The sequence below is a fragment of the Grampus griseus genome (assembly GCF_964374135.1).
Source record: "Grampus griseus genome assembly, chromosome: 14".
Classification (NCBI taxonomy): domain Eukaryota; kingdom Metazoa; phylum Chordata; class Mammalia; order Artiodactyla; family Delphinidae; genus Grampus; species Grampus griseus.
The window spans coordinates 60,498,166-60,513,702 of NC_139008.1; the positions used below are offsets into that span (position 1 = coordinate 60,498,166).

The 15,537-nt window shown below is 51.3% G+C and overlaps 1 protein-coding gene across 2 annotated transcripts in view; it reads right to left on the reverse strand.

Moving 5' to 3' along the window:
- LOC309832552 (tyrosine-protein phosphatase non-receptor type substrate 1-like) overlaps positions 1-15,537 on the reverse strand; it is a gene marked incomplete at its 5' end in the record, with an annotated part of 41,978 nt that overhangs the window by 22,219 nt on the left and 4,222 nt on the right. The window contains one exon of one of the 2 annotated variants that reach the window (XM_082670432.1): positions 1,356-1,709. In XM_082670432.1, coding sequence (XP_082526558.1) covers positions 1,356-1,709 — 354 coding nt within the window. The remainder of the gene's footprint in view (positions 1-1,355; positions 1,710-15,537) is intronic. The other variant, XM_082670433.1, reaches the window with a different exon arrangement.

A 15,537-nucleotide genomic window follows, 5' to 3' on the forward strand; every position in this document is an offset into this window, starting at 1 on the left:
CAGTGCTGTTCTAATATCCTAAGTTTGGGAACAACTTGATATTTGTCAACAAAAGACTGACAGACGCTGTCTCCATATGCTGAGTGCTTTGCAGCTGCTGAAACACTGGGCAGCTCCAGGTGCTGATATGGGATGAGAGAATTGTGGCTAAAAATAGGGAGAGGTTCCCAGTCACCTTGGGCCTCAGGGCCTGAATGTGAGGGGCATTCTGAACCTTGGGGAAACCTATGTAAAGGCTCCCTGTTCAATGGTTAATTCAAGGACCTTCAACCTTGTCCCCTCTATGTGCCAGGCTCTTCCATGAAACCAGTTCCAATGGTGGTGCAGGAAGGAGTCTGGCCTGGAAACAGATTGGGTTCTGGAAGGATTCCCTCACTGACCATGTGACTGCGGTCTAGGTCCCTGTCACGTCTTGGCCTCAGGCTCCCCATGTGTACGTTGTGGGTTGCACTGGATGGTGTATAAGGTCCTCCCTGTGTCACAGTCCAGGATTCAGGAGTTAGGAAGAGGATCCAGGGTCTTTGCGAGAAAACTCTAAATGAGCACCTTTGCTACCTCAATGGGGCAGCCCCTAAGTCACCCACATGGGGAACCTCTTCCCTGGGGAGGGACATTCTGAGATGACCCAGCTCTGCTGGGAGCCTTCAGTGACTCTGTGAGTCAGTCCCTGAATCACAGGAGGGTTTTCCCAACAGACCCTCAGGAAACACCCAACCTCTGGGCATCTCCTCTAGCCCAGGCCGTCAGAGTAAACACTGAACCTATGCCTCTAGGAATTTCTTCTCAGTGTGATGTTTCTGAAGAGGAAATAAAGAAACCCTGCCCTGGATAGACTTCTCTTTGGAAGGGGAGAGAACATAAGTTCCACGGGAGAAGAGCCTTGTCTGCTTTGGTCACTGCCGCTTCCACAACATCTGGAGCAGGGCCTGGCACACAGTAGGTGCTCAATAGATGCTGAATAAAGAGAAGACTCAGCCACATTGAGGGGAGCACTCTCTGGAGGCAGGAGGTGATACCTGGGCTGTGACGGGGCAAGTCGCTCAGACCTTCAGTTCCCTCAGCCCTGGAACCAAAGGGCTAGACGGGATGGAAAAGGCAAGGGCTGTGAAGCCAGGCAGACTGGGGTTCCAGACTTTTCCCAGCTTTACCAGTTGTGGGGCCTTTGGCAAGTAGCATGACCTCTGCAGGCCTCAGTCTCCCTGATCTGTAGAAGGGAGTGAAATCAGATCATGATATAAACACCCACTGCTGCACTTGATCCTTCTTTTTTTTCTTTTTTCTCAAAGGGTGGAGGGCATTCTTGTTGACTTGTTGTCACAGACCAGGGGGACAAAAGAGACCCAGGCCATACTCACCACTCACAGTGAGATGAGTGCCTGGTCCAGACTTAAACTCCACGTCAGGGCTTCCTCTCTTGAACTTCACACAGTAGTACATACCGGCGTCTGCTGGCGTGATGTTACTGATGCGGATGGAAAAGTCCATGTTGTTTCTCCTTGTAGTATCTGCAACAGTTGTTACTCGAGGGAAGGGAACTCCGCTGACACTGTAGATTAACTCCCGGCCTGGCCCTGTGCCCCTGAACCACTTGAAGGGCCCCACGGGGAGCAGGGAGGTCACGTCGCAGCGCAGAGTGGCCGTCTCTCCTGCTGCAACTGAAACTGACCCGCCAGGCTGAATCACCTGCAGCTCGTCCTCACCTGCCACTCCTGGAGGGAAACACGATCCAGTTATTTATTCATCCTTAGGTGATCCTGTAGGTTTTCTCAAGTGTTTATCAACAACAGTTTTCATTGACTTAGTGCACCATGAGCCACACCTGAACTCAGCACCTTGCACGTGTATCACATGTAACCTGCACAACGAGCCTGTAACGTGAGACCCTAATACAAGAGAGGAAAGGGAGGCACAGAGAGCTTAAATGATGTGGCAGAGAGTAGGTTTGAGTACTTGAGCCTGCTCTGGAAGTCAGAACTGGGCTCTCAATTCAAATCTGAATTTACCAGGAATAAAGAAAGGGGCACAGTGTTCCTGAGAGGGGGAGCAGCCTGGGCAAAGGCTCAGAGGTAGGCGGCAGCATGGTGTGCGGGGGGGCTCTATAAGGAGTTTAGATTCTGTTTTGGGTCTGGCTCAGGAAGCAGGCCCTGGAAAAGTACTCAGCAGTTGGGGCTTGTCCGGGCCGTGGACTTGTGAAGTACAAGGACTTGGGTGTGAGTCCCGGCTCAAGGCTTATTGCTGTGTGACCTTGGCTATCACTCAGGTGACCGTGAAGATCCCATAGGGCGGCCTGTGAGTACGCTCGACAACTGCACACTTGACATTGCTCGATACCTTTAGTTTGGGCGGGTCCCTTTACTGCCCTCTGAGCCTCAGTCTCCTTATCTGTCAGTTACTATGGGCCCCTCTCCATGGATCTCTGGTAGGAACAAACAACATGCCTAGGCCAGGACAGTGTCAAAAAGAAGGGTCTGGTCTTTGGAGCCATCTGAACTGGTTTGAGACCTGGCTCACTTTTTATTCACCCATGACCTGATTATGCATTGCTTTAGTATCAGTTTCCTCATCTACAAGATGGGTAGACCACCCCCAGGTCTCTGCGTGTTCTGAAAAGAAAATGAGATCACACGCAGAAGTCACTTAGCACCAAGCTGGGCACAGGGGAAGCTACTGTCATCACACAATGAATAAATGAGGAGGGTCAGCTGCTCAAACTTCACTCCCACCAGATCTCGCTGATGCTCCTTCAGGCCAGGCCCAGGCTGGGTGCTGGGACACACAGGGGCTGGACCCAGGTTGGGCCTCCAGGGCTCCCAGGCTGGACAGCTGGAAGGGGTCCTAGAGGCTGGCGGTGGGGAGGGACCCGAGCCCCAAATTGGAGAGGACTGGGGCACATGAACAGGGACTCCCAGTAGAGGAGGTTGGGAGGGAGGGGGACACAGGAGGAAGATGGACAGGCCTGGTGAAGATGCTGTGAGAGGTGCTGTAGATGCTTGGAGTGAGGTGCAGCCAGGGCCTTGATTCTGAACAAGGTGTGGGGTGGGCAGAAAGGACAGATCATGAAGACCTTGGAGAAACACACACATATACACACACACAGAGACAGAGAGAGAACCACAGAGACGGGCAGAGGGAGGGGCAGACAGACAGAGATGGAGTGAGAGACTGAGAAGGAGGCGGGGGGAAAGAGAGAATAAGACAGAGACACAGAGTGGCAGCAGCCTGGCAGAGGTGCAGATGGGCCAACTGGTCTCTGCCTGGTTGCTCCACTGACCCTTGATGTGACCCTGTCCTGTCCTGACCGAGGCCACCTTGCCTTGTACATTGGACAGGGCTGCAGTTGCTGCCCCGAGCAGCCCCTCACCTCCGGCTGAGCTGGAGAGAGACCTTGTGAATTTACCCAGCCACAGACTCCTTCACTGCAGGTAAGCCCGGGGCCTCGGGACAGGCCTCTCATCCCCTTCCTGTGGTCCCAGCCCTGACTCCCATGCCAGGGATTGCCCGTTTCTCATGGCCAGTGAGTGAAAATGCAGAGTGGCAGCCTGAGGACAGCCTGACCCTCATGGTGCAGGGAAGAAACCGCTGTCTGCAGAGGACAGGGGCTTGGGGTAGAACTGTTGACCAGGTGTGTGAGAGGCACACGGAGGAGGCCCCCAGGGGCAGGCAGGGACCTCGGGAGATCCCGGGCAGCATCAAGAGCTGCCATGAGCACCCAGCAGGACCATGCCCGAAGGGCTGCGTCTACACTGGAGACTGGACTAGAAACGCCACCGGCAGGAAGCACGGGCGCTGGGGCCAGCAGGCTTGCGTGAGAGCACGGTCCACCCTCAGCCAGTTCAGCACCCGCCCTCCCTGGGCCTCCACTCCGTCACCCACGAAGTGGGGTACTGGCACCCACACCCCCGAGACAGTCATGAGGACACAGCTGGACATAAGTGCCTGCAGCACAGGTGCTGGTTAAACTTTAGTTTCTGTTCCCATTATTACCACAGATACATTATTACATACTTGATTTTCTCTGGACTGTCATGTTCCCCCCAAGCAGGACGAAGGATCCACAAGGAAGTGTTTCCAGCCCCCTACCTAGAACACTGCCTGGCACACACCGGGCCCTTGATAAATACACGTTGAATGAACGCATTAATGAAGGAAGGAGGGATTTCACTTGCTCCTGGGCAAATCCTCTCCCTGAGGCTCTTTCTTCATCTGTTAAAGGGGCTGTCACAGGCAGGTCTGGGAGATGGCGAGCCTGGAGCCCAGGACTGTGCCTGGCCCATAGACACGCCGTCAATGGTGGTTATTATTATCCTTATCAATACCACCGCACAGGGCTGTGAGGCAGCAGCTGGCGAGGGAGGCGGGAGCAGAAGAGGAGGTGCGGAGCCAGGCCTGCGGCTGGGGCAGGGCTATTCTTGTGCAGCCGGAGGCCTGCAGTCACAGCCAGGAGGCCACAATAAAATCTGGAGTTGTGTGGGGCCGCCCCCCCCGCCCCGCCTTTTTTAGCTCCTCTCAAGCTCTCTCTACCAACTGCAGCCAGATTTAGGAGGCTTAATTAATTAGCTAGTGTTTATAAAGCGTTTGAAGAATTTTAAAAGTGCGACAGAAGTGCCAAATATTATTTTAATCTGCTTGTGTGTGTGCGTTTCCAGCAGAGTCATTCCCTCGCTTGCTTGCTTTTCTTTTTCTCGGCAGGTTCTGTTCTGGGAATCGGCCTTGTTAAAAATCACTCCCGCGGTTCTGGGCCTGGGGTCATCGCGCTGGCATCACTGACAAACCCATTTCCCGCTCTCTCCTGCCCTCCTGGCAGAGAAAGCGATGGTTTAGCAGCCTGAACTGTCTCTGGGAGAGGAGGGCAGCTGGGCATCGTCACATGATGCTGGTGGGAGTGGAGAGTGGCGCATCCTTTTGGGAAAGCAGTGTGGCAGGAGGTACCACAGGTGTGAAACCTGTTCTCCAGCCCTTGCTGGGCTGTTCCATGAGGACATGACCCCGGATATGGAGTGGGGTTCCCATGTAATGATCTTGAAAAAGTTGGGAAAAAACCCAAGTGGCCAATGACAGAGGAAGGTTAAGTGAACAGTAGCCTGTCCACTAGATGGAATTACAGGCAGCCATAAAAAACCATCACTGTGAAACTGTAGCAGTCTGGAAATTTTTGCATGGCATAATTTTAAATGATACTGTGGTTAGCAAATAAAATCTGTTTATTGCAAAGCATTTAGAGAAAACAAAAAAGTATAAAAGGAAAATAATAATCTCATAGAATACCATCAAAGATAACTGTGATCAACGTTCTGATGTTGTTAAAATATGAGTGAATAAATATGTAAAATCATACTCAGGTTACTAAGGATATGCGCAAACATTTTGCTTCATTCATTCAGGTGTTGTTATAAAAATAAAAAATTGGAAATATTCTAATTTCCAAGAAAAGGAGGCTGCTGATCCCCTGATGATGAACTCACATGATGACCAAGCCTACATGTAAGGATTATAATTATGGACACAGAAATAGACTACAAGATCAGAGTCAGTTCCTGAGTGATGGTTTCAGTGTGATCCCAAACTTCTAGTTTTGAAAAAAATGTATATCTGATATTAAAGATTAGTAGTAATTAACTGTGAGTAGTAGACTTCCAAGGGATTTTGCTTTTACGTCTTCTGTTTGTGTTACTTGTGCAATGAAAAAGCAGGAAAACTGCTTTCAGTATGATCATGGCATTGTAAACTAAAACTACGTATAAATAAACAACTGCAAGGTACTATACAAAGCTATAAAACACAACTCTCTTTGGATCATGAATCTCTTTGGATCATGAATCTAATGGGTTTTTCCTTTTTTTCCTTCTATTTTGGGTATTTTCAGATTTTCTAAACTGGATGCCTATTAAAGAATATTTACAGTATCTTATTTGGTAATAAGAAAATACAGTGCTTGGCGCAGAATAGATGCTCAATAAACATCTGCAGACTGACTGATCTAATTGTCTAGAGAAAAGGCCTAGAATGATTAACATCACAATGTTGAGGTAAGTTACGACTGGGAAATGGGACCAGCGTGGACCAGGGTGGACACGGGGATAGGCATATTTTCTATTTTATAGCAAATAATATATTGAAGTCTCTCTCTTTTTTGTAGTGAACATTTGTTGCTTTTGGAAGAATATTAAGCAATGAAATAAAACACGTAAGTTATCTAATGGAAGAAGTCAGCACAGTGGGTGGAACTGCCCCGTGTACTTGTTGTACGAGGAACTCTGTCCACAGGATGCAGGGAGCTCACAGCATGGCTGGACAGTGATGAATTACCAGGATCTGCTGTGAGCCAGGCCCTCAGCTCAGGGCTGCAGAACGGCTGTGTCCTGGCCTCATGGGGCTTGCACACGAGCAGACAAGATAGACTTTAAAGAAACAACTCCAATGCTACATTTGGACTGAGCCTCAACCCTTTAGACAGGGACTCCTGCTGGCACCTCTGACCCCATCTCCTGCCCCCTCCCCATGACCTGCTTCCCCCCACCGCGCCCACTTTGTCCTCCACTAATAGGCCAAGGAGGGTGCGAGAGATGAAATAAGATGGGGACTGAAACCTGACCATTGGACTTGGAAAAATATTTGATTTTTTTTTTGTACAACAATCATGTGTAGTTTTTGAGATTAAGAAAAGATGAGGGCTTCCCTGGTGGCGCAGTGATTGAGAGTCTGCCTGCCGATGCAGGGGACAAGGGTTCGTGCCCCGGTCTGGGAAGATCCCACATGCCGCGGAGGGGCTGGGCCCGTGAGTCATGGCCGCTGAGCCTGCGCGTCCGGAGCCTGTGCTCCGCAATGGGAGAGGCCACAGCAGTTAGAGGCCCGCGTACCGCAAAAAAAAAAAAAACCAAAAAACAAAAAAGAAAAGATGAAAACAATTTCATCAGAAGTGAAAAAATAAGCATGGGTGCTTTTCTAATGGAGCAAACAAATCAACTTAGAACTGAAACTTGCCGTGAGGGAAACAGGGCCACTGTGATCTCTGGGTGTGATTCCTCCTGCTTCATAAAGATGCAGAGGCAAAGCTGAAATGCACATTTCCCAAGAGCCAGCCTTTCCCTGATGGGTGCTCACTGGCACTTGCATGGGAGCCTGCCTGCTCCTGGAAGCAGTGGGTCACCAGGGCAGGGGTCTTGGGGACAGGCTGGAGGTTACGCCTCAGATTTCCACAAACTCAAGGAGCCCGGGGCTTGGGAGGCTATGGCCGGAGGTCTGGCAGTGCCCAGGGCTCAGCATCCCAAGATGGCATCCACCGCGGCCCCCACAGCTGGGACAGCTCAGCATCCCCCTTTCCTGACCTCGATCGTTTTCGGCCATCCTCAGGGGGCTGCTGGTTTATCCCCCCAACACAGTAGCACCTCATCAGGTGCTGCCTTTGGTATCTCTGATGTCTCTGTACGAGAGTGTGTAGTGCAGGAGTGTGGATGGGAGTATGCACACAGGAGTGAAAGAGGGCAGATGCAGGAGTGGGTACACGAGTGCACAAGTGCGCCAAGAACAAGTGTTCACACACATGTGCATGGGTGGGCATGTGCACAAGATGCTCGTATGTGCAGGAACGTGCTCTGGTGCAGCTCAGAAGTGTGTCAGAAGAGGACCAGGGACCAGGGGCAGGAGGAGGGCATGAACTGTGCCCAGGAGGGTATCTGAATGTGGGTGTGAACCTGTTGGTGGCATGAGAGGGTCTGTCTGCACCTAAGGTGTGAACAGACAGATATCGGGGAGGGGTGTGAGCATGTGGGTGCATAGAATATGTGTGTGGGTAGGGGAGGATAGGAGCGGGATGTGCGCACAAGTGTGTGTGTGTGTGTGTGCGCGCACGTGCGCAGGGAGGGCACGTGTGCGATGGAAATGGTGTATACGTGAGTGTGAACGTGAGGGTGTGTGTGCTTTAAGTGCTGGGGAGCAGGGGCCCAGCGTGTGTGGAGACCACTGTCTGTGTACACCGTGTGTCCATGCACCCAAGTGTGTGAGTGTACCCAGTGGTGAACATGCCTGGCACATACAGGGTGGTGAGAGAGGAAGGAGGGCAGGGGAGATGCTTCCCTCAAATCTGGCTCCTGGTGGGAAAGTGCTGCATGGCCCCGGCACAGGGTCCTGCCCTTGACCAGAGACTCAAACCTTTACTGAGCACCTACTGACTGGGTGCTAGCCGTAGGGCACAGTGGTAAAGAAGCCAGCCTGGAAATGCCCTGCTGAAGCTCATGACCCTGGGTGGGGCAGACGGTCCCCAGGATGCATTCAGGAGGGGGCTGCATGGGTGATGGCTGTGTAGACTCTGCAGTTCCCATTTGGGGAGCTTGGGGCACTGGTTTTCCTCTGGAGTCAGAACGATTCATTCATGCCCTTTCAAACCTCACTCTATGGCTAGGCCCTGTCCTAGATGCCACAGGACACAGAGCCAAGTAAGACGGATCCCCACCACTGCGGGGCAGAGTCCCGGACACAGGCAATGATCATGTGCAGGGTGATCAGTGAGCAAGAAGAGGCTTGGGGATAGGGTATTGGAAGATGGGTGAGATCTGAGAAGACATCCTGGAGGTGGTGGTCCCTGAGCTGCATCTTGAAAGCTGACAGAGGCTGGGGAGAAGGGAAGGCACTCAAGAAGGTGGAACTTTTCTTCCTCTGCACAAAGGTGAGGAGGAGAGAAAAGGGCTTGCCACAATTCAGGGACCAGGGCACAGTCTTTGGGACATGCTCAATGGCTGTGAGCAAGCTGGGGAAGGGCTAGGGACTGGGCTAACCTAGCACCTGAAAGGATGGCTTCAGTTACCATCTGAACAGCAGGTCATCACTGGGAGCAGTCTACTGGTACCCATTGGGCGGAGATGCCCCAGGTTCTGCGGTGGAAACTAGCACCTGCCTTGGAACCAGCACAAAAGAGGATACACATGGCCTTGTGAATAAAGTGGGGGAGGGCCCAGTGGGCCCAGGGTACTTTCTCCTTCACCCCCACTCCAGGCAACTCAGAGAACTGGGTACTGTCCATTCCCTTGCAGGGAAAGGGCAGACACTGGTAGCCCCTTCCATGCAGCAGGTAAACTCCTAAGGTGCCAGGATAGTCCATAGCTTGGGCTCTGGGGCCAGAAGACCTTTATATGTCAGCCCTAGTGGAGTGACTTGGTAGAGTCACTTTTCTTCAAGCCTCCACTTTCTCACCTGTAAACAAGGGGGTACCATCGTCTCTCTCCCCAAGGCCAAATGTTCAGTGGTTGGAAGAGCTGGCCTGAGATCTGTACGTTTCCTCGACTCGCATCTTTCTCCTGACCCACAGCCAGCTATTAGCAGAGCTTGCTGCCTCACCTTCCAAGATCTGGCCAGACTCTGACCTCTCCCTACCACCTCTACTGCACCACCGTCCCTCACCTAGATCCTCATCTCAGCTTCCAAACCGGCTTCCCTGCTCCACCTCACCTCTGTGTAACATGTATCCTCCCTGTAGCCAGAGGAGCCTCTAAAACCTAAGGTAACATCATTCCTTTGTGCAAAACCCTCCTGCACCCTTCACTGTACTCAGAGTGAGGCCCAGGATCCTTGCGGTGGCCCCCAGGGCCCTGCAGTCTTGCTCTCAACCATGCCAGATTCTCTACGCACCTCAGGGCCTTTGCACTTGCCATTCTCTCTGCCTGGCACTCTCATCCCATAGATATCTGCATGTTGGGTGCCTCACCTCCTTCTGGCCTAAGAGGCCTTCCTTGGCGTGGTATATAAAACACTACCCCCCTTGATGTCCCTTGCTCTGCTTTATTTTTCTACAACACATATCACCCTGTATCTACAATATATATCACCTGACATATGACAAGCATTTGTCAGTTTCATCAGCATCTATCTCCCTACCCTAGATTTACTTATAAGCCCTCTGAGAGGGATTTAGTTTTGTTCCCTGCAGTTTCCTTCAGGTTTATACCAGTGCCTGGCATTTGTTGAATGCATGTTCTGGTTTGGATTCTAACTCTGCCACTCATGAGACCACAGGAAGTGTCTTAACCCCTTTGGACTTCTGGTTTCTCATCTGTAGAATGAGAATGATGATGATGATGATAATAATAATAACACTAGGGCTCTTCTAGGATGAAACAGGCTAATGTGTGTAAAGAGCTCAGTGCTGCTCCTGGCACAGAGGAAGCACTCGTGCAGGGCCGTGTCACCATGCAGTGGATATTTAAGGATGAAGAGGATGACAGAGGATCCCAGCCTTAAGCCTGAGAAGCTAAGGATTCTCTCTGAGGCAGAACTAGCTCTGCCCCAATGTCTGCACAAGACCCCTTGGAGCTGGACCTGTGGGCAGGCTGTATGCGCTGTTGGCGGGAGGCCGGGGGGGCGGGGAGGGTCAGAGCCCTGGTGAGCATTTGCTAGGTTTGGACGGGATCTGGAGGCAATGAAGAAATGCTCGCAGCGCAGCCCTCTTTGCAAAGCAGCAGGGAAAGAACTATGGATACGTGTGTGCTGTAAGCACCCTTCATATTCGCCAGGCCTGGTGGGGGCCAGGTGAGGCTGGGAGAGCATGCAGGGGCACTAACACCCACCATCCACTTCCTTGACAACCTAAGGACCTCCTTCCCACCTCCCCATTTTGCAGAGGGAGAAGCTGAGGACCGGAAGTGAGGCTTGGAGAGGCTGAGCACCCAGGGTGTCCTTCCAACCTCCAGGCCCAGATGTTACTCTAGGACAGGCCCTGGTGCTGCCCGGCCACGGCCTCATGGGTACAACGTGTGGATGAGGTCACATAACAGGGAGCCCTCATTTATTTAACTGTCATGACGGCCTAGTGAAGCAAGTGCTGTTGTCACCAGCCCCTTCCTACAGGTAAGGAAGCTGAGACCTGAGAGGCAGGACTCAAAACACTGAGGTCAGTCACGTGCAATCTCTTCCCCCTGTGACTGGGTCCCCTCTGGCTCAGGACTCTGGATTCTCAGGCTATCAAGGACGTACACACGTTTTCCCAGCTGAGATAACGGCCCCCTTAAAAGGAACGCACATTTATTAAATGACATTTGCCAAGGTTTCAGCACACTCTGCTGCCCACAGCAGACAGTCTCCGGACAAGATTTTTCCCCAAGCTGACACTATCCGCTGATGCCTTTTATAGTGCTTTTTGCAGTTCACAAAAGCACTTTCCACAGCTCTTAATTCCCTTAACCCTCAACAGTCCCTGTGCAGGAGGAAAGAGTGGTAGCATTTCCGTTTTACAGATGAGGAAACTGAGGCTCAGAGCAGGGCAAGACACCTGCTCCAGAGCACACAGCCAAGAAGTAGCACATGCTGGATTCACTCAGGAATGTGCCCCAAAGTGGGTACCTCTCCACTGCCTCCCCTGCTAGAGAGGGGGTCTGGGGTACCATCAAGATGAAGGGTGAGAGAGGCATCCTGGCTGGAGCATCTGAGCTGGAAGGGACCAGCAGGAGAGCAGCCAAGCTGAGCCTCCACTTCACAGAAGGGGAAACTGAGGCCCAGAGGGGCAGTGTAGTGAGTTCCAAGTCCTGGCTGGTAAGTGATGGAGCAGGACCTCCACCTGCTCTGTAGAGCTCCAACCATAAAATGGTGACCACACAGAGATAACAGTAATAGTAATGATGGTTAATGAGCATTGAGCACGGGTATTATCAGGAGCACGACAGGCTTCACCAGCCTCCGCAGGGACCCGGCAACACAGGCTGTCATCACCCCCACTTCACAGAGGGCAAGACTGAGGCTCAGAGAGGTACAGCCACTTGGCCAAGGTCACAGGGCTGCGGAGCAGTCTGACTCCACCCACAACTTCACCCACTGCACCACACAGCCTTGTGCAATGAAGGACCCACTGGGGGAGGCTGGCACCGAGTCAGGCCCTCCAAACCAAATCAAGGCCAAAAGGGCGTAGCACGAACTGTGTCATGTTTCATGGTTTGCCTGCTCGTTCACCAGGGTGTCTACACTGGGGCAAGCTGTTCTATATAGCCAGAGTTTAAGTACCAATCCCAGGGTTTCTGGGCCCCTACCTCCATCCCAGCTGGCACTGATATTTTGTGCTTCCTGATATTTTAGGGATCCCTATTTCAGCATGACAGGCAGGGATTTTCAGTGTGGTCATGGCCCCCGTTACAGAGGTAGGACTGTGTAATGGTTAGAGCACAGGTTTGCTTTCCAACCAGGGTTACTGCCTGTGTGACCTCATGGCTCTGAGCTCCCTTTTTAAAATGAGTGTCTTTCTTCATTCAACCAATATGTATTAATCTGCCTACTGTTACCAGGCCCTGTGTAAGGTCCCAGGAGGCCCAGCAGTGAATAAGACATAGTTCCTACTCTCATGTAGCTTATATTCTAGTGGGAGAGACAGGGCTGAAATAATTAAACAAATATAGAAATGGTTAGGAGTGCAAACGAATTTGGTGCCACGATAGAGAATAACAAGCAGAACCACTTTTAGAATGGGGCAGTTGTAAAAGGCATCTCCGAGGAGGTGAGATTGCAACTGAAACCTGAAGAATGCAAAGACCAAGGAAGGTGTTCCAATAGGAGAGAACAGCAAGTGCAAAAGCCCTGGGGTAGGAAAGCAGCTGGTGCATATGAAGGCCAGAAAGAAGACTGCTGTGGCTGAAGCCCATGGAGGAAGGCAAGTGTGGTACTGGTTGGGGCTGGAGAGATGGATGTGGTCCAGAAAATGCCATGTCTCATGGATCATTGTAAGGAGTTTGATTTTATTCTAAGGGCAGAGTGGGAACCACTGAAAAGTTTGGAGAAGGACAAAGAGGATTTGATTCACTCCAGCTGCTATGGGTAAAGAAACTGGAGGGGGTAAGAGTGAAAACAGGAAAGCAGTGATGAGGATACTACAGTGTTTAGTGGTCTGAGCGCAAATCCTACCTCTGCACTTATAAGACCTTAGGCAAGTCACTTCACCTCTCTGAATCTCTCTTTCTTCATATGTCCAATGGTATAATAACAGTTCCCATCTTACAGAACTGTGTGGTGAGAATTAAATGAGATGATGTACAGAGTAGTGATCATACCACATGACCTCACATGTTCAATGTCAAGTGCTCAGTGAACCAGATCCTACTTGGTCTGGCCCTGACCTCTCCTAACTCCCCTACTGCCTATCTCCCTTAAGTCCAGACTCACTGGCTATTCCTGGAACACAGTTAACCCATCCCAGCCTCAGGGCCTTTGCACTTGCTTCTCCTTCTGTGTGGCCTGCTCTTCCCCTGATATTCTCATGGTTGCTCCCTCAGTTTTATGCAGGCTTCTGCTCCTCAGAGATGCCCTCCCTCTCTCCCCACTCAACCTTCTATTCCCTCGACCTGCTTTAGTTCTCTTCACGGCACTTGTCTCCACCTGACATAATGTTTACTTGGGTCTGTTTTTCCTTCCTCACTAGTGTCAGTGCCATGAGAGCAGGTATTTTTGTCTGTTTGCAGTTGTATCCCTAGCACCTAGAGCCACCTCTGGCACATAGATGCTCAAAAATATTTGTTGAATGAATATTTGTGATTAAAATGACCATAATAAGGACAGAAAAATGGTTGAGTAAACCAAGCCTTGGATCCAGCTTTATTTAACTCTCACTGGTTATGTGGCCTTGGGAGGAGTCCAACTCAGCTTTGGGGAATCTCAGTTTCCTTACCCATAAAATGGGGATGAAGGATTCTATGCTTTTTGGCTCACTGTAAGGAGTAGACAATGGCACACATCCAAGCATTGATGGATGAAATGATGCCTGATGTCTACCATTTGCTTTACAATCCTCCCTCCTCCCCCCACCCCCAGAAAAATGAGGGGCAGGTGAAACATGAATGGCCGATGACTGTTGAAGCTGGGGTTCCTCACACCATTCCTCATCTCGCAAACGTTTGAAATTTTCCAAAATAAAAAGATAAGGAAGAGGCAGCACACATTCACAGCTCAGCTAGTCCCTAGCACACCATGCACTACTTTTTTCCAGCATGGGCCGCCACTTCTGGAGGACAATGTGGGCTCTGAAGAATGAGGGCACTAGAACCCACCGTGGCATCGTCACCCACATGCTCCGGCTCCGGGCCCCTAGCCTAAAGACTCATCCCTCACTCCTGGCTTCCAATCTCCCCCTGATCTGGGCACCTGATCTCCCTCAGCTCCTGGCTTACTCTGCAGCCATCTCACACTCTGCGCCCCCAGTCGGACGTGCCAGGAAATCTCACAGACACAAAGAACCAATTCTGTAGAATGGCCAGCTTCCACCTCAGCTGTTCTGCATCTCTCTGGACCGAGGGCCTGGCAGGACACCTGGCAGGGAAAATCCACCTTGCGGAGGGCTCCATCAAAAGACCTGTCCCAGGAACGCCCAAGTTAACAGAAAAGCAGTTTCAGTTGTGAAAACAGATGATTCCTTCTTCAGTACGGGACAGAAACACATCTTGGGAACACCCGCCGCCTCTGCCTCCCAGAAGGATACACTGATTGACAGAAATATGCGAGGAGTGCCAAGAGGGCAGGACGCCAGTACCCCAGGGCCTCAGTGTTCCTGCCTGTCAGGGCGAGGTGACGCCTAGTGAGCGTACATCATGGGTGCTATGGTCATCCTGACTCTGCCACTTACTGTGTGGCCTTGAGCAAGTTGCTCTGTTTCTCTGAGCCTAGTTTCCTCACTGGTCAGATGGATTTGATTACAACCATGCACATCACCCAGGGTAACTGTGAGTCCCACTGGGATCATACATGCCCAGTGCTGAGCCCAGTAAGTGGCCAGAAACAATGTTTCCCATTATTATTACTTTGGTATTTTCCAGGGAATTTGGGATCCTGTCAGATTTCTAGCTTTAACGATGGAAACTTCCAGCACAGCTCAGTTTTAAAGAGCCTTGGCCTGGATGACAGGGGGCTTGGCATGCCACCCAGGCCTTGCCAGGGACCTGCTGTGTGAGCCTGGCCGGTCCCTTCCTCCCTCAGGGCTGCAGTTTTCTCAGCTGCACAAAGAGGTGCTGACTGATGGCTCTCTCAGGCCCCCTCCTGCTTTCCTGGTCTAGGAATCGGCAATTCCAGCCCTGTGGATCCGGACAGAGACACCTAGAGGCAGGCTGTGCCCATGGTGGCCGCTCAGTCCCAGTAACTATTCCATCACACCAGCTGGTCGGTCTCTGCGCAACTTGTCCTCCCCAACCGCACAAAAGCCACAGGGAAAAGTGCCAATCTCGTGTTCACTCTCAACAGCTTTTGTTGTTCTGTGAGCACCTACTGTGTGCAAGGAGCTGTGCTGGGTGCTTTCCAACATCAGTCCCACTCCCATAGATGAGAATACCCAAAGAACGAAACAATGACGATTACAACACTGGTTGAACGTAACGTGCAGTAAACTGGTACTGAGCACTTACTACCTGCCAGGCATGGCTTCAAGTGTTATACATGGGTTGGCTGACTTAGTGTCTGAAATACAGTTGTTGATGTCAACTTCATTTTACAGGTGAGGAAACCGAAACACAGAGCTCAATAAATTGTCCAAGTAGGGTATGCTGTGTCTGTATGTGGAGAGGCTACAATGCAGAACCACTATGT